Source organism: Selaginella moellendorffii, unplaced genomic scaffold (genome assembly GCF_000143415.4).
Source record: "Selaginella moellendorffii unplaced genomic scaffold, v1.0 SELMOscaffold_141, whole genome shotgun sequence".
Taxonomy (NCBI): Eukaryota; Viridiplantae; Streptophyta; class Lycopodiopsida; order Selaginellales; family Selaginellaceae; genus Selaginella; species Selaginella moellendorffii.
This window is the reverse complement of record NW_003314402.1, coordinates 86,283-112,003: the sequence shown is the minus strand read 5'-3', so window position 1 is coordinate 112,003 and position 25,721 is coordinate 86,283. Positions and strand designations below refer to the sequence as shown.

The window sequence follows — 25,721 nt, the reverse complement described above, 5'->3', positions numbered from 1 at the left end:
TTGAATATGATTGAGTTGTATTTTGAGAATAAATGTACATATACTTTTGTATATAGTTTACTGATACATATATAGTTTGGAAACTAATGTTTGCCAATTTTGTTCACATAATTTTATTCATAATTCAAATATAGTGTTGCATATAAATTTTTATATATAGAACCATATTTATAGATATGGTTTTATTTACATTTTAATTTTTTAATGTAATCCAAATATTTATGGATAAGGCCTCTTTAGATATAATCAGTTATCCAAACTTCACACTCTGCTCAACAATATTCTTTAAGGTTTACTCAGTTTTAATTTTGTGGGCATTTGGCAACTTGTAAATATGGTTCTCATTCTTATAGAATTACTTCATGTTAGCAAAAGAAAGGTTAAATTCAAAGAGCAATTTCACTAATTTTCTAAAATTACTATGTTTAGTTTAAAAAGTTTTTGCAAGTTTTTGCTAAGTTTGAGTGAAAAAAATAAAACTAATTATATTAATTTGTTATTATATTACTTTATTAATAGTTGTTGATTCTTTTTATGCCTTTACAGTGTATTCCACTTCTTTTGCCTCATACACAGGAAGAGTAATCTTATCATTTATCTGGACTTTTTTGTTTTTTCGTAATTTTGCTAATGTTAACTAAAAAAATAAATAAAGTTATATTATATAATATATACAAGCTTAAACCTCCTTATAAATATTTGTGGCTATTGGTTGAACTTCTACTATTATGGATGAAAGTTACAAAGTCATATAAATTAGTTACAGTTAATACACAAAAGTTAAAAAGCAACAATTTTTAATGAAGATTATTGCAAAATAATGAGATTGTTTTATAATATTATCTATATTTTAATAAAAAAATATTTAAAGAAGCACTTTAGGTGTTCTTCTACTTGTAAATAGAGCCAAAAAATATTAGACAATATATAAAATTAAGTTATACTATGAAATTTACATTTTTTTTCTTTAGTTATAATCTCACACTCTATGTCTTCATCAATCTTGTTTAGTAGGGTATAGGGGTTGCTCCTCACATCCGTTGCCATATGATTTAGTCTGGAGCTGCACAAACAAAAATTAAAAACTATAAAATCATTTTTAAAAGAATACCTCTTTAATAGTTTTTTCATTATCCTTACCAATGACAATGGCCTTTATGCACTTAGGCCAAAACATCTTCTGAACTTAAAATTTAAAATTAGTGCATACTTCTTTCTTTAGTGTTGAGCATAATTTTAAAATGTCATCCTAAAAAAGATTTACCTCACATGCAAAAAAAATCTTTATATTGGCCAATAAATCCTTATCTATAAGTGAAATTATCCTCACTCGTAGGGATTTATACTTTTAAATGAGTGTGCCACTATAAACTTTCTTAACTATTGTAATTTTCTCATTGCCATTTATTTAAAAATTTTATCCTTACTATTTGAAGATATTGCAAAAGCCATATTTAAAACTATGAGGTTTTTTCCATTGAAACTAATATGGTTTGTACCTTAAAAAACTCAAGATCTATCAATACCAACCTCATATTTGATTTAAATGCAAGGAGATCTATAACACTTTAGTCATATAAGTATTTTATAAACACTTTTATTTGCTCTATTTTAACAACCATTGCTTTTTTAAGTTGATACCGCAATATAATGAAGATCTTTTTTATCTTGAACTCACAAACACAAAAGGCATGGTTATCCAATTTGCACTCATGAACTGACTTAATTAACTTAGTTCTTTGCTCCACTTTCCTTTTACATTTGAAGTATCCTCTTTTGATTGAGCTTAATTCTTTGCTCCACTTGCCTTTCACATTTGAAGTATCCTTTTTTGTAGTTAGGAAAGATTTATAATAACTCATAAAGTAAATTCTTGCCAAATAAAGCTAATGGGAAATTTAGTAAGCGCTTGGAGTATTTTTTAACATTGAAAATTGGTGTTGCAAACCTTGGTTGCCACTATTATAATCCTTGACTTGGTGTGTTTTGTTTTTGAGTGGGTGTTAGCTCGCATTATTGTCTTCGTAAAGGGCTCTTATTTTGGGCATGCCTACTCCGATGAATCATTGAGATTCTTGAGTGTCTTTGTCATTTGGATTGCATCCCCCATTTTTGCTCCAATGCTCATCCATATCAAAATGTTGAGTTTGAAATGGTCCTCTCTAAAAAATCCATCACTCTTAATCTTGTTAATGAAGTTTGGCAACACTCTAGCTAAATAAACACTCTCAATATATTTACACAATCCCTTGCTAGATGGTTTATTCAATCTTGCTAGGGTCATAAACATTTAAAGAAAAAAAAAGGATTCACTTTATGTATTTTTACCCATTGCTTACCTTATCTCAACTCGTTGATTTAACTACAACAATGGAAAGATACAAAACTTAGCATCTCTACAATCTTGCCACCCACTAAACTCTACTATGCAAATCTTAGCTCATATGTGGGAAGTTCAAATGTATATAAATTGATTAACAAACCTATATTGATTTTAATTAATTATGCTATTATAACTATGTGCACTAAAAACTTCTGCTTCACTTTCTCTAAAATCAAATTTATTTGTTACCATATCTAATATTGTGGTCTCTCTAGAGAGACTTTCTATCTCCATAATTGCATTATTGGACTATTTTTCTTCTTAAATTACTTCTGGGGTATGGAGTTTCTTCTAAAATCAAGCCACAACTTATATCCTAATAATCTAAATACATAAATATTTTAAAAAATGTATAATTAAAAACATCACTTTACTAGTTTTAATTGCTTTGCAAGCAAAATAGCACTATAGTGGGTTTGCAGATCACAGGGCATTCTTGAATATAGTCATTTAGTTTGCATCATGTCAAGATCAATTAAAGACATGTTAATGTTATTGTGGATGCAATGGTAAGCTCTAGCAACACATATAGTAGTGTATATGTGAATTGTAGATAAAAGATTTCCAAAACCAAATAAAAATCACTTAAAAACATAGTTGGCACATTGGATGTACAAGGATATGAGCTGGATCTTTACTAAAACCTTTATAGCATTAGAGAAGAGCAAATGATCCTTACTTAACTCAAAGAGTCAAAAAAATTTGTTAAAGTAAGCATGATACCAAAATAAAGAAACTTATATCAATAAAAATAAGTACAAAGCCTTAACCTTACTATGTTTTATATTTATCAAACGTTACCTATGAGCTCAATCCCAAAAAGCATCACGGATTGGGCAATTTATCTTCTTTACCTCCATCATGAATTTGCTAAATAAGGACTTAAAAAATACCTCAAAAAAAATATTTGTAACAATATTATATTTTTGAAAGAAAGCAGCAAAAAACTACAAGGATGACAACATTAAAAACACTAAAAGATATGTGATAATTGTGTATTTTTAAATTTCACAAGTTTTGCAAAAGTGTGTTTGCCTTGTAATGTTCACTAGGTTAGCCAAAAGATGGCACATCTCAATAGTTTATACCAAACCAAAGCAAAAAAGAAAGAAAAATTATTGTTGTCTATTATGTGTTGCAACAAAAGCACCAAAAGGTTATTTTTTCACCAAATCTACTTTCTATAACCATAGGTAAACACTTATTCTCACTAAAAATGCACAAGTTAGCACAATAGAAAATAATAGAGTGGATTTAGAGGGAAAGTAAAAACTATATAATCCAGTAAATGGGTTTGGATATGATTTATGGAAGAACATTATATTTGTCACAAGTGATGTTGGAGGTAGTGATGGATAGTTTACTTAATGATAATTTGGTTGAAGAAAATGTCTTGGAGGAGGAAGAATTAAAAATTGTGGTTATACATGCTAGGGCCATAGTTAGTGAACTGGAACGAAGATACCTAGTGAAGACAACTGATTATCGATGTTATGTAACTGTACACGATATGGTACGCAAGCTGTGCATAAGAATCTTGAAAGGGAAGTACCTACCCCAGGAAGAGCACGAGAAGGGATGCCTGTTTGGCTATGATTGTCCACCTGGGATTTCTCCAACATTTTCTAAAGTTTCATTCATTGGAAAGAAGGTTACAAGCAGCCTTTTGTCTGACATTCATGTGCGAGATGTCTTGCTTCTCGATGGATGTCATGGAATTTCTGGTGTGGATGTCAGTCTTATTATAGATCACATCCAAAATGTCAAGGTATTGAGCTTGAATAGATGCTATAATTTGGTACGTTTTATTCCAGAGAGCATATCCAAGCTGAGAAACCTTCAAGTGCTTGACCTTCAATGTTCAGATGTGCCCCTCTTTCGACGTTCAAGTGTGACAATATTCCCAGATGCGCTCTTCAGCTTGACATCACTGAAGGTTTTGAAATGCAATGACATCACAAAATTCAACTTTGCATTACTGCCCCAATTATTCAACTTGGAAGAGCTGGAGCTTCATTTCGATAAGGAGTTAGCTGTGGATTTGAGTGGAATTTCAAGCCTACACAAGCTAAGACATTTAACGCTAGACCTCTATCGTGCAACAATAAAAATACCTCGCAGCCTTGGTGCACTAGTGGACATTGAGACACTGGAGTTGGAGGCAAAGAGCATGGACTTTGGCGATTTCACCGGCCTGTGGCAACTTGTCAATCTAAGACGATGTGACATTAGGGTGGAATCGACTATCAAACTTGACTGGAAGCGAATGTTTAAGAAGTCCAAACAGCTTCAGGACGGTATGCCGAAAGCCTTGAATGGCCACAGCTACAATTTTTAAAGATCACAAACAATGAGACAATGAAAGACCTGTCTTGGCTAAAGGGCTTTCAACGGCTACGAGAACTTCACATAGACTGCAGTGGCATCCAGTTCTTTAGTCTGGATGGATCGTTCCCATGCCTTGAAGTTCTGGGCCTTCAAAATCTACACATTGCACAGTCCGAGTTCAAGGACGATTTGGCAGCAAGTCTTCCAAACCTGAAGAGGTTAAGATTCTATCTGGCTCCTGATAATACATGGGAGCATTTGCCTCTCTTTGTGACACAACTCCCCAAAGACCTTGATGAACTGAGAGTAGAAGGTTTCCCACGTCCGCAAAGTATTCAGTATCGCTACCGGCTGTGTGACGAAGAAACGTGAGGAACTTCAGACATAAGAGGATGCATTTTCTACCTCAGAACAAGAAAAGGATGATCACAAGCTTGCCATAATCGAAGTAGCAGTTCGAGGATCGGGGCATAGTTATGGAGAACTTTATCTTGTTCAACGAACTGATCGAATTTTACCTGATCACAAACGCAAAAACGTGTTCAGAAAAAAAGAGAAAATAAAAGAAAGAGAAGTTCTTCATGCCTTAGATCTGTGGTAAAGGGCATCATAAAAATCACGTTCAGGCTCAGATAGTCTGCATTCAATAACTTCACATTGAGCCGGTTGGAGAACAAGAAATTGGTCTGTGAATCGAACTTGTGAGTGAATACAAGACAAGGCACGGTGCAAAGGAAAAAATGCTTACCTTCCTTCCTTATCAGTTGTTCTTCGAAGCATTAACGGCTTCAAGATAGCTTGCAGAAGCTTCAATCCGCGCTCATCCCCCTCTTTGTAAGGCTTCTGACTTGTTGATATAAACTCTGCAAGCACATCATATACGTAACGTCTCTGGTAAACACAGAAAACTCTACCTCCAATGGAGAACTATGCTGCTTATAAGAGAAAGAGCCTCTGGTGCCATTTTGCACTTCCCAAAGGTATCAAACACTTGGCCCAGTCGGCCGGAAGCCGTCCTATCTGTGAGCAAATGGTTAGAATTAAAACGAAGAAACAAGTCAAGTGAAACGTACCTCTCCTGAAGCTTTTGTCAAGAACCTTACAATGTCGGAGCTCGCTTTCGGCCGAACCTTCTTGTGCTCAAAGAACTTCTTCTTACTTTCGGCTTCAGGCTTGGGAAAATTGAAGGACACGAACTCGCCAACACGAATCCGGCATCCCCTGGACGTCGAGTACCCGGCAACTTCAGTCTCTTGGAGAAGCCACCACCTCTCTGCATCTAAAACAACCGGTTGCTTCTCTGCAGCCTTGGCCGTGTCATTTTCTATTGGAACCACCTTTGCTTCAGACAAATGGGCAGCTTTACCACCCCCGAATGGAGTTTCAACTTTCACAGTATCATAACCAGGTTCCATCTTCACTGAGCCAACCGGAGCTTTGACTCTTGCAGACTCAAAACCAGCTTCCATCTTCACCAAGCCATCTACTTTCATAGGATCACATCCAGCTGCGATCGAAACCGAAGCTTCAGCTTTCACGGAACCACAACCAGCTTCCATCTTAACGGGATTACCGTGGGTCAAGGCACTACCTCTGATTGAAAGTCCAGCTAAGGCGCTAGAAACAGCCTCGCCATGTTTCCTGACAGTCTCAATGGAGCTCTCCACCACTGTTGTTCTTTCCACCTCGGCATCGTTTCCTCCTCCAGTCTTAATCTTGTTTACCTCTTCTTCCCCACCATCGATTGCTCCACTTTCTACACCCGAATCATCTAAATCCTCTGCTCCACTATCATTGCTCACCTCGGCAATTTTTGCTGTCCTAGAAGCCTCAGCTTTTGCAGGAGTTTTTGGCGATCCACTGCCGATGGAACATTTTGCCGCAGGGGCCTTTGTTGTCACCGTAGATCTAGAACTCCTGTCGTCGACGATTTACCAACGCTGGGGTCGGAGCCTTAAGCTGGAGCCTCTTCCTATTTCTAAAACCCGGAGTGTCGAGCACAATGTGGGCGGCCACTTGCAAATCGTTCCTCGCCAAGTGTAGCGCGTGGACGAGATCCATGTCGCAGACATCGCTGCCAAGGACGGCCCGAAAGCTTTCGTTGTCAATGCGGCAAGGCTCAGAAATTCCCATTACCTTGTTCAGCTCCAGCATGCCGATCAAGGCCGCCTCCCAGCGCCGTCTCCTCGATCACGCGGGCAATAGAAAACCTACGTCCTCTCCAAGAAAGAACCCTAGAATGGAGAAGTAAAGACGATAGGGCGGGAAAATGTTCGTAAAACAAGGAATGATCATTGTTTTTCTTGCGAGCACATTTTGTTGAGGCATCCCGTCAATTAAAACTTTTGCATCTTTTGTCCCGGCAACTGCTGCTTTCTCGCATGGCATTCACAAACCCACCTTGATCAAAACATTCCTCGATCATCTAAGAAACATCTGTTTTGACTAAGCGTTTTAGGCATACGCTGCGAGGATCATGTTCCATGCGACCACATCCCTCTTGGATCTCCGCTCAACCGATTTTTCCCAGCAAGATGTTCCACAAGAGCCAGCGAAGATCCGTCGAGCACCCCACAGCTCCCCATACTTTTGGAGGATGAGATTGGCGAGGTAGCGATCATTGTGGTGCTCACTGTGAATCAATCTAGCTCTTATGTCGTGAAGGTCGCTGGTGTTTAAGCAAAATTGAACCAATACAGCAAATGCCTGGATGGAAGAACAGCTGCTCAAAACGGTATTAGTGTGTGTGTGTGTGAGAGAGAGAGAGAGAGACAGAGAGAGTTGAAAAAAGTGAAGAACAGTATGATTCCGATCTACAAGGCCAAGAGTTAATATTGTGCTTTTTTCTGGGAGAACACCTTTCAACTTTGCAAAAAGAGACAACCTGTACTTTGTGTGTTCAAGGTTGTCTGTTTGTATAAAATAGAGTGACCATTGTGTTTCTTGCGAGCACGTCTTATTGAGGCATTGCATCAAACGAAACCCTTTGCTTCTTCCAAATGCCATGCCAGGGCAAGTGCTGCTTCCCGGCATCCACAAACCTCTTGATCAAAATGTTCCACGAGAAGCAATCTCTCTGGATAGATCATCAAAAGAAACAACTTCTTTGCTTAAGTGTTTTCGGCATACGCTAGGATGACATTTGATACAGCCTCCCAGTTTCTTATTCCCAGTCAATCCAACTCGGGTGCTCAAGTTTTGCTGGTGAGCACAGCAGCAGAATTCCATCACCTGTGCAGTCTCCCTCTCGCAACTTTCCAACTTAAAAACTGGGGACAAATAAACTCGGCTTCTGGAAACCACTGGTTCCTTGCTTATATTATCTGCGAGCGGGAATTTATTACCACTAAAAGACCCTGTGACGAGAAATGGATGAGGAAATGCGATGACTCCTTAAAAACCAAGCCACATTGTACCACAGAAATATTGGGAAAAAAAATACCACAACAACATACCAGAAAAATACAATGCATATGCAATTTGAGCTTCATACTTAACATCCCAACAACACTTCAACTCCAAAACTCACCATGCGGTGAATTCCCTACTTCCTCCAAATGATAATCTAAAGAAGCTCAGCAGCTCACTGAGCGGAGATGCAAAAGAAAACAAGTGAGTGAGAGCAAATGATGTCATTTCAATGAGGAATGGGTATTGTGTGTTCTGCACAGTGGAAATATTTTGCAAGGATATTTAAGATAGCACCTTGAGCCAGTGCTCCTAGAACGCTGCTCTTGCCAGTCGCAAAGATGATTTAGTGTCAAAATTGCCTTGATGGCTGTCACAGCAGCTTGTGGAGTAAATCATGATTCAAGTCAAGGTGCACAAATTTTCTTCTCCATCATTAAGTACCTTGATTTTTCCAGCTTTGATCCACCAAAGGTTCCAACACCTTGGCCTTCATCTCCATGGGAAAGACATCTGGCTGCCAGAGGCCATGCCGCATACTGTTGCCCAGCACCAACCACAACACGCTCATCAACATGGTTTTTTTACTATAACTAGTACCAAAACAAGATGGTTATGCCTATGGTTAAACCATATGTGACTTTAATGGTTTCATAACTAGTTTTCATAAGGAATGGTTTCTTGTATAGTTTTGAGTATGATTGAGTTATATTTTGAGAATAAATGTACATATATCTTTCTATATAATTTACCAATACCTATATAGTTTTGAAACTGATGTTTACCAATTTTGTTCACATAATTTTAAGCACAATTCAGATATAGTGTTCCATATAAATTTTTATATATACAACCATATTTATAGATATGGTTTTAGTTATATTTTAATTTTTTAATGTTATAGTGGTGTAGTTTAAGTATTTATGGACCACACGTCTTTAAATATAATCAACTGTCCAAATTTTATATTCTGCTCAATAATGTTGTTGCGAATGTGACTTCAGGTATCGAAAATTACCTATCGGCTAGTCCTTACGGACACTCTTTCCTGACTGCCACGATGGCAGGAGGTCGGTATTGCTAGACCCTTTATCAGCCCCTTTTGTTCAAATGTTAATAAATTAGACTTTGCATCTTTACTTAGCTAGATGAGCATAAGCCTAAGTGTTTATTTAGCCAAGCATACTTGGCCTAGCTTTTTAGTTCTCTTTTGCTCTATCTTGCACTAGCTTAACAAGAACCCTAACGTATTGAGATTGGTCCCTCAATATCGTTGAATGATAGCTTACCATGTTTGCCAAACACCCTCGCTATCATGCCCCTTGTGTTAGTCTCATTTCGGTCCCAAATGCTATTTATGGAAAGTGTCTAGATTTGCTCATTTGGCATATTTACAGAATGTAGAGATTGGCTTGAACACAATAGTGTTCATCCTGTGTCCAAATTCGCAATCTAATGCCATTCCATATTTAATAAGTTTTGAGCTTGTCCCAGAAACTAACTCTTGATACTAAGGGAGGCTTGGGGTGAAAGCCCAAAGCGTGTGTTCCTCAAGGGGAGGGGGGGCTATGAGGGGTTCCAAATGTACAGTAGGGATAGTGGGTAGGTCAGGCATGGCTGACCAACTGAGGCATAGTCTAGCTCATGTTTGCATGCCTGTCTTTGTTCTGTGTCCGGCTTGGGTCTAAGCCCAAGTTCCATTCCATGCTAGCTGGTGGAGTAACCATATCCTCGCGTTAGGCCACCAGTATGCCGAAATAGTGCCAAACTCTGTTTGGCTCCGTTTTGCGTGTTGGTCCTGGCATTGGGATGCTGGTTGCTCCAGGACTATTCCAAGTCGCTCTGGGCTCCTGTCCCTTCACTCCTTGGGCTGTATGCTCGGGAGTTGCTCCGTGGTTCGGTTCTATCACTCCTTGGATCCATGCTTGGGAGTTTGGCACCGTTCCTTCGTTTAGTGGCTCAAGGCCCTGAACCTCGGGTTCCACACCACATTCCTTTGGACACGTGGCATGTGACATGTGGCATCTATCACGTGGCACAAAGAGGGTTGAGGTTCCGCTTCGTGGTGTTATCCTATGGTAAATCACCATAGGATAAAGGGTCAAAACCACGTGCGCTACATTTAGTATCAGAGGATGAGTCTTAGCAAGTACTATTCAATGAGATTGGGCAACTAGTCTCATTGCATATGCAGAGATGAAAACGATGATCCGAGTGGGTACATGTTTGGGTGCAAGGCTTTGCGATTGTTCCTTGGGTATGGTTTTTGTTACCTTTTTGTACCGTGATAATGTGAGCTTGCTCTTGGGCTCATAAGAGGGATTTGAGATGTTCCATTTGCACGAGTTTACGCTTGGGCTTATGAGTGAAGCACATTAGCAACTCAATATTACACTTTGAGTTGGCAAGATTAATGTTAGCCTATCGGTGGTTCCATGAGTTATTCTAATGGTTCCGTGAGTTGTTCCATGTACCATGGGTGAAAGTAAACCTATCCTTGGGTTTGCTATGAGTGGCAAAAAGGCTGGTCCGTAGCTGTTTAGCACGGCACTAGTAGATCCTTCCTAGGCAAGACTATAAGTGAATCAATCAAGATTGTAGGGATTAGTCTATTGGTTCAAGTAGTCATTGCCGTGCTCTCTCATAAACTTTTCTTGGATTGGACTAAAGGCAGTGCGAAAGCAAAGCTTGAGGTTTAGTCAAAGATGAGGCCGAAAGGAGAGTCATCAAGAACGAAGGATCAAACACATAAAACATCTTCTCTTGGAGAAATGATTTGCAATGAAGTGTAATTCATTACTTGTGTTCATATTATGCAATCAAGAGTCCCTACCTTGATGCATGTTGAAGATGATGGTCTTACAATGGTGAGTTGTGGGATGGATAGCAGTGAAGCGCTAAACCATTTTGTCTAGGCTTGCTATTGAAAGACTTATGTTGCAATGCTCAATTCTTTTCCGGGGAAACTTATTATTGCTCCTTGAGTAGCTTGGTGTTGGATTAGTTTTGAGTTTGGTTGGAAAGAGAATGGCATAAGCTTGTCTATGTTATGAACAAAAGTTAGTGGTGTTGGGTGTTGTAAGTCTCTATCGGTGGAGTGTGGCATTTATATTGCATTTTGTCGAGTCGAGTTGACACTTGATACTCACATAAACCTTTGTAGTAGTGATATGTGCATTGCTTATGGTATTGCTCAATTGATGATCAAGTCATTGTGATACTTATATCATATCTATGTGATAATAAGTAATGTGTTTACGAAGTTGCTTGGTTAGACGATGATCCACCCCAAAGTGGTTGATGGTGAGGCTAGTCTACTTGCATAAAGTAGCATTGTAGTAGCTTTAACTAGATTCTCGATAGTGGTCTATGATGCTAAGCCTAAGTTGGTACCTTGTTTCCATGAGAGTTTGTCCATGCGGTGTTGGAAAAGGTTATAGCATTCTCTTGCTATAACTTGTCGGTTGATCCGTTAGCACTTAGAGTAGATTATTGGATGGAGAAAATGTGTAGTTGAGGCATTAACATCACTAGCATTTGTGGTAATGGAAGTGGCATTGTTAATTTGAGTGATGAGGAATTTTCCTTAGAGCTTGATTCTCCATGTCATTTTTCTTGTTAGTGTTTTGGCTTCACATTGGATCTTGAAGATGGTTGAAGAAGATGTTAGTGCAATAAGAATATCCGAAGATATGGTCTTTGTGTTCAAGCCTTGGATGTTCACTTTGCATTTTGCGGATGTCGGGATTGAATGTCGGAAGTATAGGCAAAAAGATGTTCGAGATTTAAGCATACTATGGGTCATGAGAATTTGTGTTGAGGTGAACCTATGTGAAATTGTTGGTAGGAGGAAGTTGGTTGAGTTTTGAAAATTTTGCATTCCTGGACTGAGAGTCATTCTTTCTCTAGGATGGAAATTTTCCACAAATTTTCTTAGGCTCTTCTAATGGTTGATTTGTTGATCACTTTGTCTGAAAATCATTCCGTTTTCGTAAGCTAATACAAACTAGTGAAAGGGTTGGAGTTGACTTCGGTTAGCTTAAACCTTAGTAAAAAGTTTGTATGATGCGACCCGAAAGGGATGCTAACCTTGAGGCTAAAGCAATTGAGTTGGATAGAGTCTAAAATTAGTGTAGAAAAGTAGCTATTGCATTTTTCTAAGAAAGGTGACCCTTATGCCTTTCTTCTGTAGCATTGTGCTTGGTGGCAAGTTGCACCTTGCATTTCGTTAAACTCTATGAGAGTAGTGAGCTCTCATTAATCTTGATTTGGTCTTGGTAGCCCTGCACCTTGGCTGAGGATGGTGATGTCCAACTTAGTTATTTGAGTTTGAGATGTTAATACCCATACTATAGTTTTGTCTATGAGGAGGTTGTATACCAATATGAGTCTATCTCATGGTTTTCACTTTAGTTTCGGCTGAGTGTTAATCATGCATAGCTAGCTTCTTCAAAGCATGCTCAGAGCTGTTGGCTAAATGCATTTGTGAGCTTATCGCGGTTGAGTTGAATTCGAGTGGTCATTGGTTTATGCTTGTCTATGAACTTTTATCTCATACATGAGGTATTAGGTTCATGCTGGACAAGTATTTGGCTTGATGGCATGAGTTTAGTGTTAGGTTTTGTGAAGGCAAGTTGAAAAGTGATTATTGGTTGCTTTGCAACTAGTGATTGCTGATAGACTTTGTCGAAGACTTATGATGCTTGCTTCGCTCAATGAAGATTTAGCAGTGATAGGCTTGCTTTACCGGATGGTGTTGCGGAAGATGGTGTCGTTAGACTTACATGGGTTTTCCATATTGGCATATCGACTCTACCTCTATCGATATCATTTGGTTGCATTTAGTTTGTGGTGTTAGATTTCATTGAGTTTTGGATATGGTGAATCACTCCTTGATAAAGTGTTATCTATAACTAAGTTTTGCTGAAGGATTAATCTTAGATACTAAGTAAAGTATCTTCGACCTTATTCAGCTTAGTTATTAGGGAGTTTTGAGTGATGATTCACTCGTGCTTTCTTCTAGCTTTGTTATGGTGTTGATGGCACTAAAGTGATGCTTTGTTGTTGACATTGTTAATGTTGAGATTCGAGTGAGATGAAGTGTCTATCCGTATGATTGACATTGAGTTTCATTAGTCTTGATGCAAATAGTGTTGATGATTCGGTTGTAGCTTTGTGTTATTAACATTTGTGTATTTGTTAGTTAGCAACTGTATTGACGTTCAAACGAGCGGAGTGGCAAGTTTGAGTTAGTTGAGTTTTAGATAAGATGAATTCGTAAAGGTTGAGCTTTGGCTTTTCCTTGAAAAGTGATTTCGTCGTGGATGATGCTAACTTTATGAGAGGAAGAGTTAGTGATCGATATTAGAATATTTGAATCTTTATTGGGTTTGAGTTGGAATATATTGATCATTGATAGTTTTTTCTTGTGTTTGTTATGAAGTGAGTTACGTCTTGCTATAGATGGATTCATGAAGGATCGTTTGATGATCACTTGTCGAGCATAACTTCGTTATGTTTAGCTTTTGAATTGATGCAGACATGCTCTTCATTAGCTTAGTATTATGAAGTTTAGCTTATGGATGTGTTGAGGAGGATATTGTAGGTTGTACCATGGTTTTCATCTTTAACATTGAAGTTAATTCATGCGAGACTTGTGATCATTGTTGGTCAAGACTTGGTTATAGACTTCTTTGAGCTTTTAGTTCTTTGAGTTTTGTGTTCATTGTTCCATTTATTGGGAGTTGTTGGGGAAGGCATTTTAGCTTGTTAGCTTCGATATTGAAGTTAGTATTTGCATATGGCAATCATTGATGATGATTGACTATCATCTAAGATAGTTGATTATCTTTGTCAAAAGTTTTGCTTGGTTATTATTAATATAGAATGATTCGCTGCTCTTTGAGATGGTGGATTCTTTCTTAGACGATGATTATGCATTTCTTTATTGATGGGATGATTGATGATCTTTCGTGATAGTTAGTTATTCTCTTTGATAGCTTCTAGCTTTTCGCAATATCACATGTTCTTTGTGGTTTGCTCTGGATTGGTCTCTTGGGTTTGAGATATTAGTAGGATGTTGCTAACGCTCACTTGAGCAACTCTGGTTCCTTGGTATTGTTGACTGGAATCTATTTAGATTAGCTGATGTGATAGTTAGCATGAATAAGTGTTTATTGGTCTTACCACATTCATTCTATTCTGTTGATTGTTACTTGAGTTTACATTGATTTGTTATTGCCCTAACAATGTCTTCCACCTTTTTTGCCTAATACACAGCAAGAGTAGTCTCATCATTTAGCTGGACTCTTTCATTGTTTTGCAATATTATTAATGTTACATAGAAAAGTAAATAAAGTTATATTATATAATATATACAAGCCTAATAATCAACACACTTGAATATTTGTGGGTATTGGTTGGGCTCCTACCATTATGGATGCAAATTATAAAATTATACAAATTAGTTACAATTAATATATACAAGCCAAAAAGGAATAAACCTCTTTTCTTTATGTGTTGTTTGCCAAATCTTCTATTTTGTTAACATCTTTCTTTTCAAGTGAAGAATTTTTTATAATATTATTTATATTTTAATAAAAAATTGCTTAAGGAAGCACTTTCAGTGTTTCTCTATTTCTAAATAGAGCCAAAAAATAAATAATCCATATATACAATTAAACTATTATTTTTTTCTTCTTTAATTATAATTTCACACTCTATTTCTTTATTAATCCTATCTATTAGGGTATAAAGGTTGCTCCTCACGTCCATTGCCATATGATTTAATTTGAAACTACACAAACAAAAATTAAAAACTATAAAATTATTTTTTTAAAAATACCCCTTTAATAGTTTTCTTATTGTCCTTGTCAATAACAATGGCCCTTATGCACTTGGATTAATACATTTCCTATAATGTTTAGCTTAAATTTTAAAATGAATGCATACCTCTTTCTTCAATGTTGAGTATAATTTTAGAATGCCATTTTAAAATAGATTTACCTCACATGCGAAAAGATCTTTATATTGGCTATTAAATCCTCATTTATGAGTGAAATTGTCCTCATTTGTAGGACTCTGTACTTTCGAATGGGTGTGCCACTATAAACTTTCTCAACTATTATAGTTTTAACTCATTGCCATTTATCTAAAATTCTGATCTTTGCTATTTGAAGATCTTGCAAAAGCTATATTGAAAACTATGAAGTTTTTTGCATTAAAACTAATGTGGTTTGCACATTCAAAAACTCAAGATCTATCAATATTAATCTCATATTCGACTTGAATGCAAGAAGTTCCACAACACTTTAGTCATACTAGTACTTTATGAATTCCTTTATTTGTTCCATCTTAGCAACCACTACTTTCTTAAATCAATGTTACAATCTAATGAAGGTCTCTTCTATCTTAAGCTCAAAAACACAAAAGGAATGGTTGTCCAATTTACGCTCGTAAGCTCGCTCAATTAGCTTAATTCTCTACTCTACATGTCTTTCACATTTGAAGTATCTTCTTTTGTAGTTGAGAAAGATCTATAATAACTTATAAAGTAGATTCTTGCTAAGTAAAGTTAATGGGAGATTTAATAAGTGCTTAGAGTACTTCTTGACATTAAAAATTGGTGTTAAAAAAAAAGACCTTGGTTGCCACTCTCATAATCCTTGATTTAGAGTGTTTTGTTCCTAAGTGGGTGTTAGCTGACACTATTGTTTTTGTGAAGGGCTTTCATTTTGGGCCTACTTTTCATCGCATACCTACTCTGATGAATTATTGAGATTCTTGAATGTCTTTATCAATTGGATTGCATCCCATGTTTTTACTCCAATGTTCATCCATGTTAGAATATTGAGATCGAAATGGTCCTTTTCAAAAAATCTATTACTCTGAATCTTGTTGAGGAAGTTTGGCAACACTCCAGCTAATATTTACACAATGCTTTTCTACATAGTCCATTCAATTTTGCTTGGGTTATTAACATTTGAGGAAACAAAAAAGGGATTCATTTCATGCATTTTCACTTATTGCTTACCATATCTCAATTTGCCAATTCAACCAAAACGATGGGCAGATAAAAAAACTTAGCACTTCTACAATTTCACTGCCCACTAAACCTTAGTTCACATGTGGGAAGTTTAAATGTAAAAAATATATACAAATTGATTAACAAATCTATATTAATTTTAGTTAAATCTTCACTCAATATTTTATGCTCTCATAATTATGTGCATTAAATTTTTTTTTTTCACTTTGTCTAAGATCAAATTTATTTGTTACCATATCTAATATTATGGTCTAGAGAGACTTTCTATCTCCATAGTTGCATCATTGAATCATTTTTTCTTTTCAATTACTTTTGGGGTATAGAATTTCTTTCAAACGTCAAGTCATAACATATACCCTAATCACATAACTATCTTAAAAAATGTATAATTAAAAACATCACTTTATCAGTTTTATCTGTTTTGTAGGCTAAATAACACTATGGTGGGTGGACCTTACTATAATGTAAAACAGTAGCATGCCATCCATGCCACTGATCCCAACCTCAATTATTTTTTAAGTCCAAAATCATTTGCAAGTCATGGGGCATCCTTGAATATAGTTATATAGCTTGCATTATGTCAAAATCAATTGAAGACATATGAACGTTATTGTGAATGCAATAGTAAAATCTAACAACAAGAAACAATAGTGCATATGAGAATTGTAGATAAAAGATTTCCAAAACCAAATAAAAAATCATTTAAAAATATGGTTAGCACACTAGATGCACTAGGATATAAGCCAAATCTTCAATAGACCTTCATAGTTTTAGAGAAATGTAAGTGGTCTTTACTTAGCTCAAAGGGCCAAAGATTTTTGTTAAAGTAAGCATGATACTAAAATAAAGAGACTTTTTTCAATAAAAGTAAGTAAAAAGTTTCAACCTTTTTGTATTCTATGTTTATCCAACACTATATATGAACTCAATCCTAAAAAGAATCACAGATCAGGCAATCTATCTCCTCTACCTCCATCATAAATTTGCTAAATAAAGATTTGAAAAATACCTTGAAAATAATATTTGTAACAATATTATGTTTTTGAAAGAAAGTGGCAAAAAAACCACAAGGCTGACAACATTAAAAACACTAAGAGACATGTGATAATCATGTATTTTTAAGTTTCACAAGTTTTACAAGAATGTGTTTACTTTGTAATATTGGTTGCAATACTTATGTGAGGATTGGATTGGCCAGAAGATAGCACATCTTAATAGTTCATACCAAACCAAAGCAAAAAAGAAAAAGAAAAATTGTCATTGTTTATCATATGTTGCAACAAGGGGAACAAAAGGTTATTTTTTCACCAAATCTACTTTTTATAGGTATAGGCAAACATTTATTCTCATTAAAAATATATAAGGTAGCACGATAGAAAATGATAGAGTGGATATGAGGGGAAGTTAGAACCATATAATCCAATAAATAGGTTTGGATATGATTTGCAAGAGAATATTATATTTATCACTAGTAATGTTAGAAGTAATGATGAATAGTTTATCTAATAATAATTTGGTTGAAGAAAATGTCTTGGAGGAAGAAGAGCTAAAAATTGTGGTTATACATGCTAAGGCTATAATGCAAAAGCAAAACACAACTATGATGGATCCATACAATCTAGGTTGTAATAATCATATTATATTTCATGCTTATAATTGTATGGTTTACCAAGTGATATATGTTTTACTTAAATTATAAAGATATTCTTAGTTGGGATTAGGGATGCAATTGAAGTCTTTATCTATGCTAAATACTACTAGTGAAAAATTGCTTATTTGTCTATTCCTTTGGTAGAAACTAATAATTTTTTCTTAGTTATTATGCAAGTGGACCAAAAAGAACTCTAATGAAATATCACCACACAGTTTAATCATACTTGCATCTTACTAATGGATGCTCTAGTTAGAGAAGTTTGCATTGTGCCAGATTATAACAATGTTTGGAACTACTTTTATTTAGTTTTAGATGTAGTTTATCACAAATTTCCAAGAAGTGCCCACAATAAAAACAGTCCTATAGAAGTAACAATAAGGACAATCTTATAGAAGTGGCAATTAGTTATATTATGAGGATCCAAGGAAGAATTAAATATGTGGTAAAAGTGTTTGCAATAGAACATTTATATGTCATATAAATGGAAGTTGTAGCCAACAATCCCAATTCATATAGAATTGGGAGAGGACATTTAGCAGCAAATGAAAATAAATTTTTTTTTTTTTTTCTTACTAAAGTGTGGGAATTTAGTTCCAGCTGAAAACATCATACATTTGTTAAACAGCATAACCTATGCTCTTATCAAAAGAATATTGTCACAGATAAATTACATGAATATACGTCTTTTATATGTAGTTGAAAATGGGTTTTAGAAGGAAGATAACACACTTCCCATTCTCATTAGTCTATTGTTCATGAAATCATCAACTACAATGTCATCCATAAGGAAAACCAAACTTTACTCCAATTTTAAAATAAATTGCTACGCATTGCATGTAGCAACACTTGGTTTGCTTAATGGTAGTTTTATTATTACTTATTAATCTAATTGATCAAATAAAGTTTATAATCATAAGCATGTTAGTAATTTATAAACACAAGATTAATCTTATTGCATATCAACCATTAGATAATAGAATAAAAAAGAATATACTAGAAAGGGTTTAGAAAAGTTTATAAATTATAAACATGTTTATAAATTATAAATACCAGATTAATCTAAATGAATACCAACCGTTAGATGGTAGAATATCCCAGAATATCCAAGCATATTCTAGGTATATTCACTACCATCTCAGTCCCCCTATAGGTTTGCTTAAGCAAACCAATAATTTTTGATGTCCTTAATATTATAAATCAAGTTCCAGAGTGTTAACTATATTAAAACATATAAACTATCCTAGTTCAAAAGTATATTATTTTCCATTACAAAATAAACCATATACATTTCTAGTCTCAAAAATAGTGAACAATGGGATGATAAGAATCAGGTTGCTAAACCATATTCCCTACATTGAAAGCTATATCAAACATAAAAAAACTATGTCTTAAAAAAACCATAATTAGGAGAATGTTGTGAACTGCAAGAACTTATAATAGTGTCTTCCCAAGTTGATGCGATCTTTTAGTTAAGTTGCCTTTGGTAGACCTTTAGGTTCCTGCTGTATGGAAACTATAGCAATAAGCATATGTGTACCTTCAGTTTGTAATTTGCAACTGTGATCTGTGATTAACCTCAAAGGTATAAGCAAAAGCTTCTGTTCAAATTTTGAACACTTTGAAGGTGGCATTCTCTATTTCAAGAAAATGTCACAGATTGTATCACACGTTGGCTTGCTACTACCTCTGGTGGTCGACGAGTATAGACATTTAAGTCTTTTGGTGTGTCTACAAAACAAAATGATGCTATGAGAACAACCAAGTCAACCGTGTTTTAACTTTTTGGGAAGAGTTACCTTTAGAAGCTCTATCAACGACAGAATCGTTGTCTCTTCAATCGATGTCAATACGAGTTTATCAATGCAAACTCTGCAAGCCTCTGGTGCCATTTTGCACCTCCCAGACCCAGAGTACGTTTTCTTGACCCAAAGCAATCAAACACGTGGCCCAGTCAGCTGGAAGGCGTCCTATCTGTGTGCAACTAAAACAAAGCGACAAAAGTTACCTCTCCTGGAGAAACTTACAATGTCGGAGCATGCCTGTCGGAGCGATGAGAGAGAGAGAGAGAGAGAGAGAGAGCCACAGCTGGCATTGCAAGAGGGATGAGGCCCTTTAGTACTCGCTCTACTGCAAGCAATCAACTCCAATTAAACTGAAGTCACTTGTAACAGCTTATACCTCTCTGAAAATTACTGTTCATTTTAAGAGAGGGTACCAAGGCCAAGAGTTCTGGGAGACGACGTTTACTTGTAGGTCTACAGGCATGGAGGTTGTGGGCTCCTTGGCAAGCGCCTTGTGTGGCTTGGCTCTGGGCCCTGCTAAGAAGATATGGGACTGCAATGCCAACATTGAAACGCTGGAGAACAAGGCGCCCCACATCCGGGACAAGATCAACGCTTTCGGTCGCCACAAGGAGCGAAATGGACCTGGCTTTATGTTCTCTGAAGCGGCCGAGGAATGCTTGGAGCGTGTCAGGGAATGGAACACCAAGGCACAAGCACTCTTGGGATCACGCCATAACAGGATCTGGAGCCCCATAAAGCGGTCGGTACAGTAGCATTTTATCGTTTGTGTGTGTGTGTGTGTGTGTGTGTGTAGAAATGGCAGGCAGCTGGTTGAACTTCTCCACTTCCTATAGGTACAAGCGGAGTAACGAGATCGCGAAGTCCTTAAGTGCCTACGGCGATCTCCTGTCGCAGATCCAGGGTCACGAGCATGAGCTGAATGTCCACATTGAGGAGCTAAAGAAGAGGTCATCCAGAATCCAGGCCACGCTTGACAAGTTTAATGCTCCCAAGCACAGGAATCCAGATTTCCGCTACTCTGGTGAGGCTGAGGCGTGGCTGACTGAACTGACTGAATGGACTGAGAAGGCGCAAGCGCTGCTTGGATCACAGTAAGGCTTATTCGAATTCATGTTTGAAGCAATGGAGCTAAAAGATGGATCTTTCGCGCAGGGAGAAGCGATCTGGCGCGATTTCGGAGCTGGTACGCACTTGCGAGGGCGATCTCCTCCCGCACATTGAAAGTTACGAGCGAGAAGAGTTGAAAGTGATACAGCCGAGCACCAGCTTTTCCGTACGGAGTTGTCCACAAGACAGAGGTCTCGTAAAGTATGTACGGCGTGGTGTTCCCAACGACATGTTTGGCCGCCATGGGGAGCAGCTGGATGAGGTGGTGAATGCCCTCCTGGATCCACAAGCCCCGGGGAAATGGTTTGGACTCCTGGGAATGGGAGGGTGTGGCAAGACCACCCTTGCAAGCTGGGTGCACAATGACGAGAGGGTCCGGCAGCATTTCCATGACAACATTGTGTGGATTACTGTCAAGAAAGATGCATCGGAGGATGATCTCAGGGCCCAGCTCCTCAACGCTCTTGAATGGGGCGACATGAAGGAGAGGGCCCAAAATGCAGGCACCATTGAGCATGTGCAACAGATGGCACAAAATGTTGCTCGTGGCAACCATGTCTTGTTGATACTGGATGATATGTGGAACACGAGCTGGGCAAAAGGACTGGATTTTATAGCAGGGCCGTCCTCTTACAGCCGGGTGCTGGTAACAACCAGAAAGGAAGGCATTTTGAGCATGCTGGGTGCAAAGGCATTTCCTGTGCATGAGCTATCAGAGGACGAGAGCAAAAAGATGTTTTGGAAGTTTGCCTTTTATGATTCGCTACCTAGTGATCCGGACATTGTGAAAGTTGCCGAGAGAATAGCTAGCAAATGTGAGGGGCTCCCTTTAGCTCTTGAAGTGATTGGCAGTGCCATGGCTGTCTACAGGAATGAGGGGCCACAGGTGTGGAAAGAACGCTATCAGAAGATGCATTTGTTGAATGATGGGGACATTGAGAAGCGGATGTTCCAGCGCTTGAAGTTTAGCTATGACGAGCTGGGACGCTTTAATAAGGATGAAAAGCTGCAAGAGTGCTTTCTCTATGTGGCTGCGTTTCCAGAAGATAAGCGAATCCAGTTTGCTAATCTGAGAAAATGTTGGATAGCGGTTGGGTCAGAACTCTCGCCTCTGCAGATTGTTAGTGAACTGGAACGAAGATGCCTAGTGAAGACAACTGATTCTCGATGGTGGGCCCTGAGAAGAACCGTAACTGTGCACGATATGGTACGCAAGCTGTGCATAAGAATCTTGAAAGGGAAGTACCCACCCCAGGAAGAGCACGAGAAGGGATGCCTGTTTGGCTATGATTGTCCACCTGGGATTTCTCCAACATTTTCTAAAGTTTCATTCATTGGAAAGAAGGTTACAAGCAGCCTTTTGTCTGACATTCATGTGCGAGATGTCTTGCTTCTCGATGGATGTTATGGAATTTCTGGTGTGGATGTCAGTCTTAGTATAGATCACATCCAAAATGTCAAGGTATTGAGCTTGAATAGATGCTCTAATTTGGTCCGTTTTATTACAGAGAGCATATCCAAGCTGAGAAACCTTCAAGTGCTTGACCTTCGATATTCAGGTGTGCCTCAATTGCCAGATGCGCTCTTCAGCTTGACATCACTGAAGGTTTTGAAATGCAATGACATCAAGAAATTCAACTTTGCATTACTACTCCAATTATTTAACTTGGAAGAGCTGGAGCTTGATTCCTATGAGGAGTTAGCTGTGGATTTGAGTGGAATTTCAAGCCTACACAAGCTAAGACATTTAGAGCTAGGCCTCCACAAGGCAACAATAAAAACACCTCACAGCCTTGGTGCACTAGAGGACATTGAGACACTGGAGTTGCGGGCAAAGAGCATGGACTTTGGCGATTTCACCGGCCCGTGGCAACTTGTCAATCTAAGACGATGTGACATTAGGGTGGCATTGACTATCAAACTTGACTGGAAGCGAATGTTTAAGAATTCCAAACAGCTTCAGCACTTTTCGATTGATGGGGTACAAGACGGTGAAAACAATGCCGAAAGCCTCGAATGGCTACAGCTACAATATTTAAGGATCACAAACAATGAGACAATGAAAGACCTGTCTTGGCTAAAGGGCTTTCAACGGCTACGAGAACTTCACATAGACTGCAGTGGTATCCAGTTCTTCAGTCTGGATGGATCGTTCCCATGCCTCGAACGTCTGGAGCTTCGAAATCTACACATTGCACAGTTGGAGTTCAAGGATGATTTGGCAGCAAGTCTTCCAAACCTGAAGAGTTTAACATTCTATCTGGCTCCTGATAATACATGGGAGCATTTGCCTCTCTTTGTGACACAACTCCCCAAAGACCTTGATGATCTGCAAGTTTGTATAGCAGGTTACATGAGGAGACTCTTGATGCCAACTGAGAGATCACAGCTGAAGGTGAAACAGGTCGAATTATTTGCAAGGGAGGCTATTAGTAAGCAGCTCCCCAATGATTTCTTTGAGCCAACAGACCAGATGACTGCTCTAAGAGGTGTAACCTTGGGTAGGATCGAAAATATTCCATCATCCATTTCATCCCTTCCAGGATTGGAGGAACTTGAGCTCCTTGGTCGTCATGATGTAGTGTGGCCACAATTGAGTTCAGACAATCACGGCCTTGGCTTATTTCCTAGGCTCAAAGTCCTACGCTGCCAAAAAGATACGAAAGTTCCACCATGGCTTGAGGAGCGGCCAGATCTCAAGATATATGGGCCCTAGTAAACCTTGCTCCTTCAGTGGACATCGATTGGGTTCTCAAAGATCTGCGCAAATGCTACACCATTTTGCATCACAAGCAGAACATCAAAAAACGAAAACAGAAATTTCACAGCGTCAGCAGCGTTAGGAGAAGAAACATTTATTTATTTTCTTACAAATCGTATTCTCAGGATATTACTTTACTCTCGTGGTTTTGAGTATTTTAAAACCTGGTGTATAGAGTAAATGGTAAAACATGCAAAACATAAAATTATTAAGAATATGCATCATACCTTTAGTTCTTCTCTTTTCGAGATCAATGTAGCGATCTCTCTCGATCCTGATTGCTTTGGTTTGTGCCACATTCCCCATACTTTGGGACAATGAAATTGGCGGCTGAATAAGATAATTAAAGGGTTGCACAGCTTCGAAGTTGCATCGCTGCCAAGGATTGGAAACTCTTATAATGCAGTGTCAATCACAGGCTTCGCTTATTTTTAACCCAGACTTGTGGAATCGTGAAAAACTAGGCATGTGGTGACCCAATTCTTGTCAACTAGCAATCCATTAGAAACAAATAAAATTTAATAATATACAAACACAAGAATTTTTGCACTACTAGTAGTAACTAGATACAAGATCCAAGAAAAAAAATTATTTCGTAGCAAAAAAAAAAAAAAAAAAAAGAGAAGGGAAAAAATCCATGGCCAATGAGTGAAAGGAGAGAGTAAAAAGAAAAGAAAGAAATAAACCATATAAAATGAAAGCAAAAACACTTATTGATAGAGGGACAGTAGTGGTAGATCAACACTCGCAGCCAGACGATCTTGGCCGTCTGTTGTTATTTGTAATTTTCATCGTGTCTGGAAGATAGCTGCTGCCAGAAGTTAAATGTGAGCTTGAAACATCACAAGAAGAAACAAGCAAAACTTACAAGTCTTCCTCGGGTTCGCTCCTCAAGGCATTCTTGGCAATGCATTGAAACGCAGCCTCCACGTTGTAGTCTTCCTTGGCAGACATCTCAAAGTATGGAATGTTTCCCTTGGAAGCACACCGGGCCTTGGCTTTGATCGAATTTTACCTGATCACAGAAGTAAAAACGTGTTCAGAAAAAAGAGAAAAAAAAAGAAAGAGAAGTTCTTCATGCCTGGTAAAGGGCATCATAAAAATCACCAGACTCAGATAGTTGGCATTCAATATCTGCATTGAAAAACAAAAGATATTTAAACCCAAAACATATGCAGGAGGTTCTTACTGGCACAGGAGTTCCAGTAAGGCACAATCTGCGGTCGGCAACAAGCTTGAAAACAGCCTGAGCAACACAAGACTTATTTGCCTTGATAGAATGAGCTTTGTCCAGTACAACTCTAAACCAATGAACATTATGGATTGGTCCTTCGCCTCCGCTCTGTTAAACACCGTGAGTGTGAAACTGTTTCAAACTACCAATCAAACTACTAACTTACATTGTTGCATTCCGATTGAACAACGCCATAGGTAGTCAAGACGACATCGTACTTCGAGAGTGTTTTAGCATCTCTTGATCTATCAGGTCCGTAATAAGCAAAAACAGAGACAGTACCAGGAGATACGTGCGCTTCCAGCTCTGACTGCAAGCACAGGCTTCAGAACTTGCACAGACATCAGCGAAAAAATACATACCCGCCATTGACTAAGTAAAGTCATGGGACAAATTATAAGAGTGCCACCTTCCTTTAAACTCTTAAAAGACTTCGTTTTTGCCTGTGTTGGCTGCACCTGAGATGTACTACATCCTTTGCGGCGATTGGAGAGCAAAAGAGATATTGTCATGACCGTTTTACCAAGGCCTATAGCATCAGCGAGAATCTGATTTGATCAAAACATAAGATACCAAATGAGATTTATGAGCAAAATACCCCTCCTCTTGAAGCCTGCAGTGCGCTCGGAAATCGCCAGAAAAAGAATTCACGTAAAAAGCAGAGGCTCGCAAGGATGAAGCGCTTTAGCAGCATCCTCCCGAGTGACGCCATCTTCCAGTTGAGACATCCAAAACAACGCTTGCTTTTGGTAAGGCCTCAGCTTGCATTCTAGATCTTGAGGTTCCTCCATTTCCTGGTGTATAAAATGTTAAAACATGGAAAACATAACAATAAGCATATGCATACCTTCAGTTCGCGACTGTCACTGGTGCCAACCACGTGATCAACCTCCGAATCGAGCATAACAGAATCTTCGTTATCCTTCTGCTCAGGTTTTGAACGCTTCGAAGGTGGCCCTTCCTGTTTAACAAAAATGTCTACACATTGCCTGGCTCT

General features: G+C 37.9%; 3 protein-coding genes and 2 long non-coding RNA genes across 8 annotated transcripts in view; 1 reads left to right on the top strand and 4 right to left on the bottom strand.

Moving 5' to 3' along the window:
• Positions 1 to 3,993: 3,993 nt before the first annotated feature.
• Positions 3,994 to 22,330, bottom strand: LOC112343285. The gene is made up of 2 exons (XR_002991220.1): positions 22,276 to 22,330; positions 3,994 to 4,235 (listed from the first exon to the last, which is right to left on the bottom strand). It is a non-coding gene; the product is annotated as an uncharacterized LOC112343285 (long non-coding RNA).
• LOC112343284 lies at positions 4,670 to 5,225 on the bottom strand. Its single transcript, XR_002991219.1, has 2 exons — positions 5,117 to 5,225; positions 4,670 to 5,062 (listed from the first exon to the last, which is right to left on the bottom strand). It is a non-coding gene; the product is annotated as an uncharacterized LOC112343284 (long non-coding RNA).
• On the bottom strand, positions 5,479 to 6,658 carry LOC112343274 (DNA repair protein RAD5A-like). Its single transcript, XM_024666447.1, has 3 exons — positions 5,785 to 6,658; positions 5,626 to 5,731; positions 5,479 to 5,574 (listed from the first exon to the last, which is right to left on the bottom strand). The coding sequence occupies exons 1-2, from the start codon at positions 6,268 to 6,270 to the stop codon at positions 5,648 to 5,650; spliced, it is 570 nt and encodes a 189-aa protein (XP_024522215.1). The 5' UTR covers positions 6,271 to 6,658; the 3' UTR covers positions 5,479 to 5,574; positions 5,626 to 5,647.
• The window catches only part of LOC112343265 (probable disease resistance protein At1g15890), a 23,141-nt gene continuing 17,452 nt past the window's right edge, over positions 20,033 to 25,721 (top strand). Inside the window, exons 1-3 of one of the 3 annotated variants that reach the window (XM_024666426.1) lie at positions 20,033 to 20,361; positions 20,456 to 20,713; positions 20,775 to 21,570. In XM_024666426.1, the coding sequence (XP_024522194.1) occupies positions 20,081 to 20,361; positions 20,456 to 20,713; positions 20,775 to 21,570 (1,335 nt within the window). In that variant the 5' untranslated portion in view covers positions 20,033 to 20,080. Of the gene's footprint in view, positions 20,362 to 20,455; positions 20,714 to 20,774; positions 22,913 to 25,721 lie in introns of all 3 variants that reach the window. The other 2 variants (XM_024666425.1, XM_024666427.1) reach the window with 2 other exon arrangements.
• The window catches only part of LOC112343269 (DNA repair protein RAD5A-like), a 13,313-nt gene continuing 11,803 nt past the window's right edge, over positions 24,212 to 25,721 (bottom strand). The window contains exons 1-6 of one of the 2 annotated variants that reach the window (XM_024666435.1): positions 25,323 to 25,513; positions 25,087 to 25,272; positions 24,891 to 25,034; positions 24,680 to 24,832; positions 24,359 to 24,624; positions 24,212 to 24,301 (exon numbers count right to left, since the gene is read on the bottom strand). In XM_024666435.1, coding sequence (XP_024522203.1) covers positions 24,502 to 24,624; positions 24,680 to 24,832; positions 24,891 to 25,034; positions 25,087 to 25,272; positions 25,323 to 25,436 — 720 coding nt within the window. In that variant the 5' untranslated portion in view covers positions 25,437 to 25,513 and the 3' untranslated portion in view covers positions 24,212 to 24,301; positions 24,359 to 24,501. Of the gene's footprint in view, positions 24,302 to 24,358; positions 24,833 to 24,890; positions 25,035 to 25,086; positions 25,273 to 25,322; positions 25,519 to 25,571; positions 25,686 to 25,721 lie in introns of those variants that run through there. The other variant, XM_024666434.1, reaches the window with a different exon arrangement.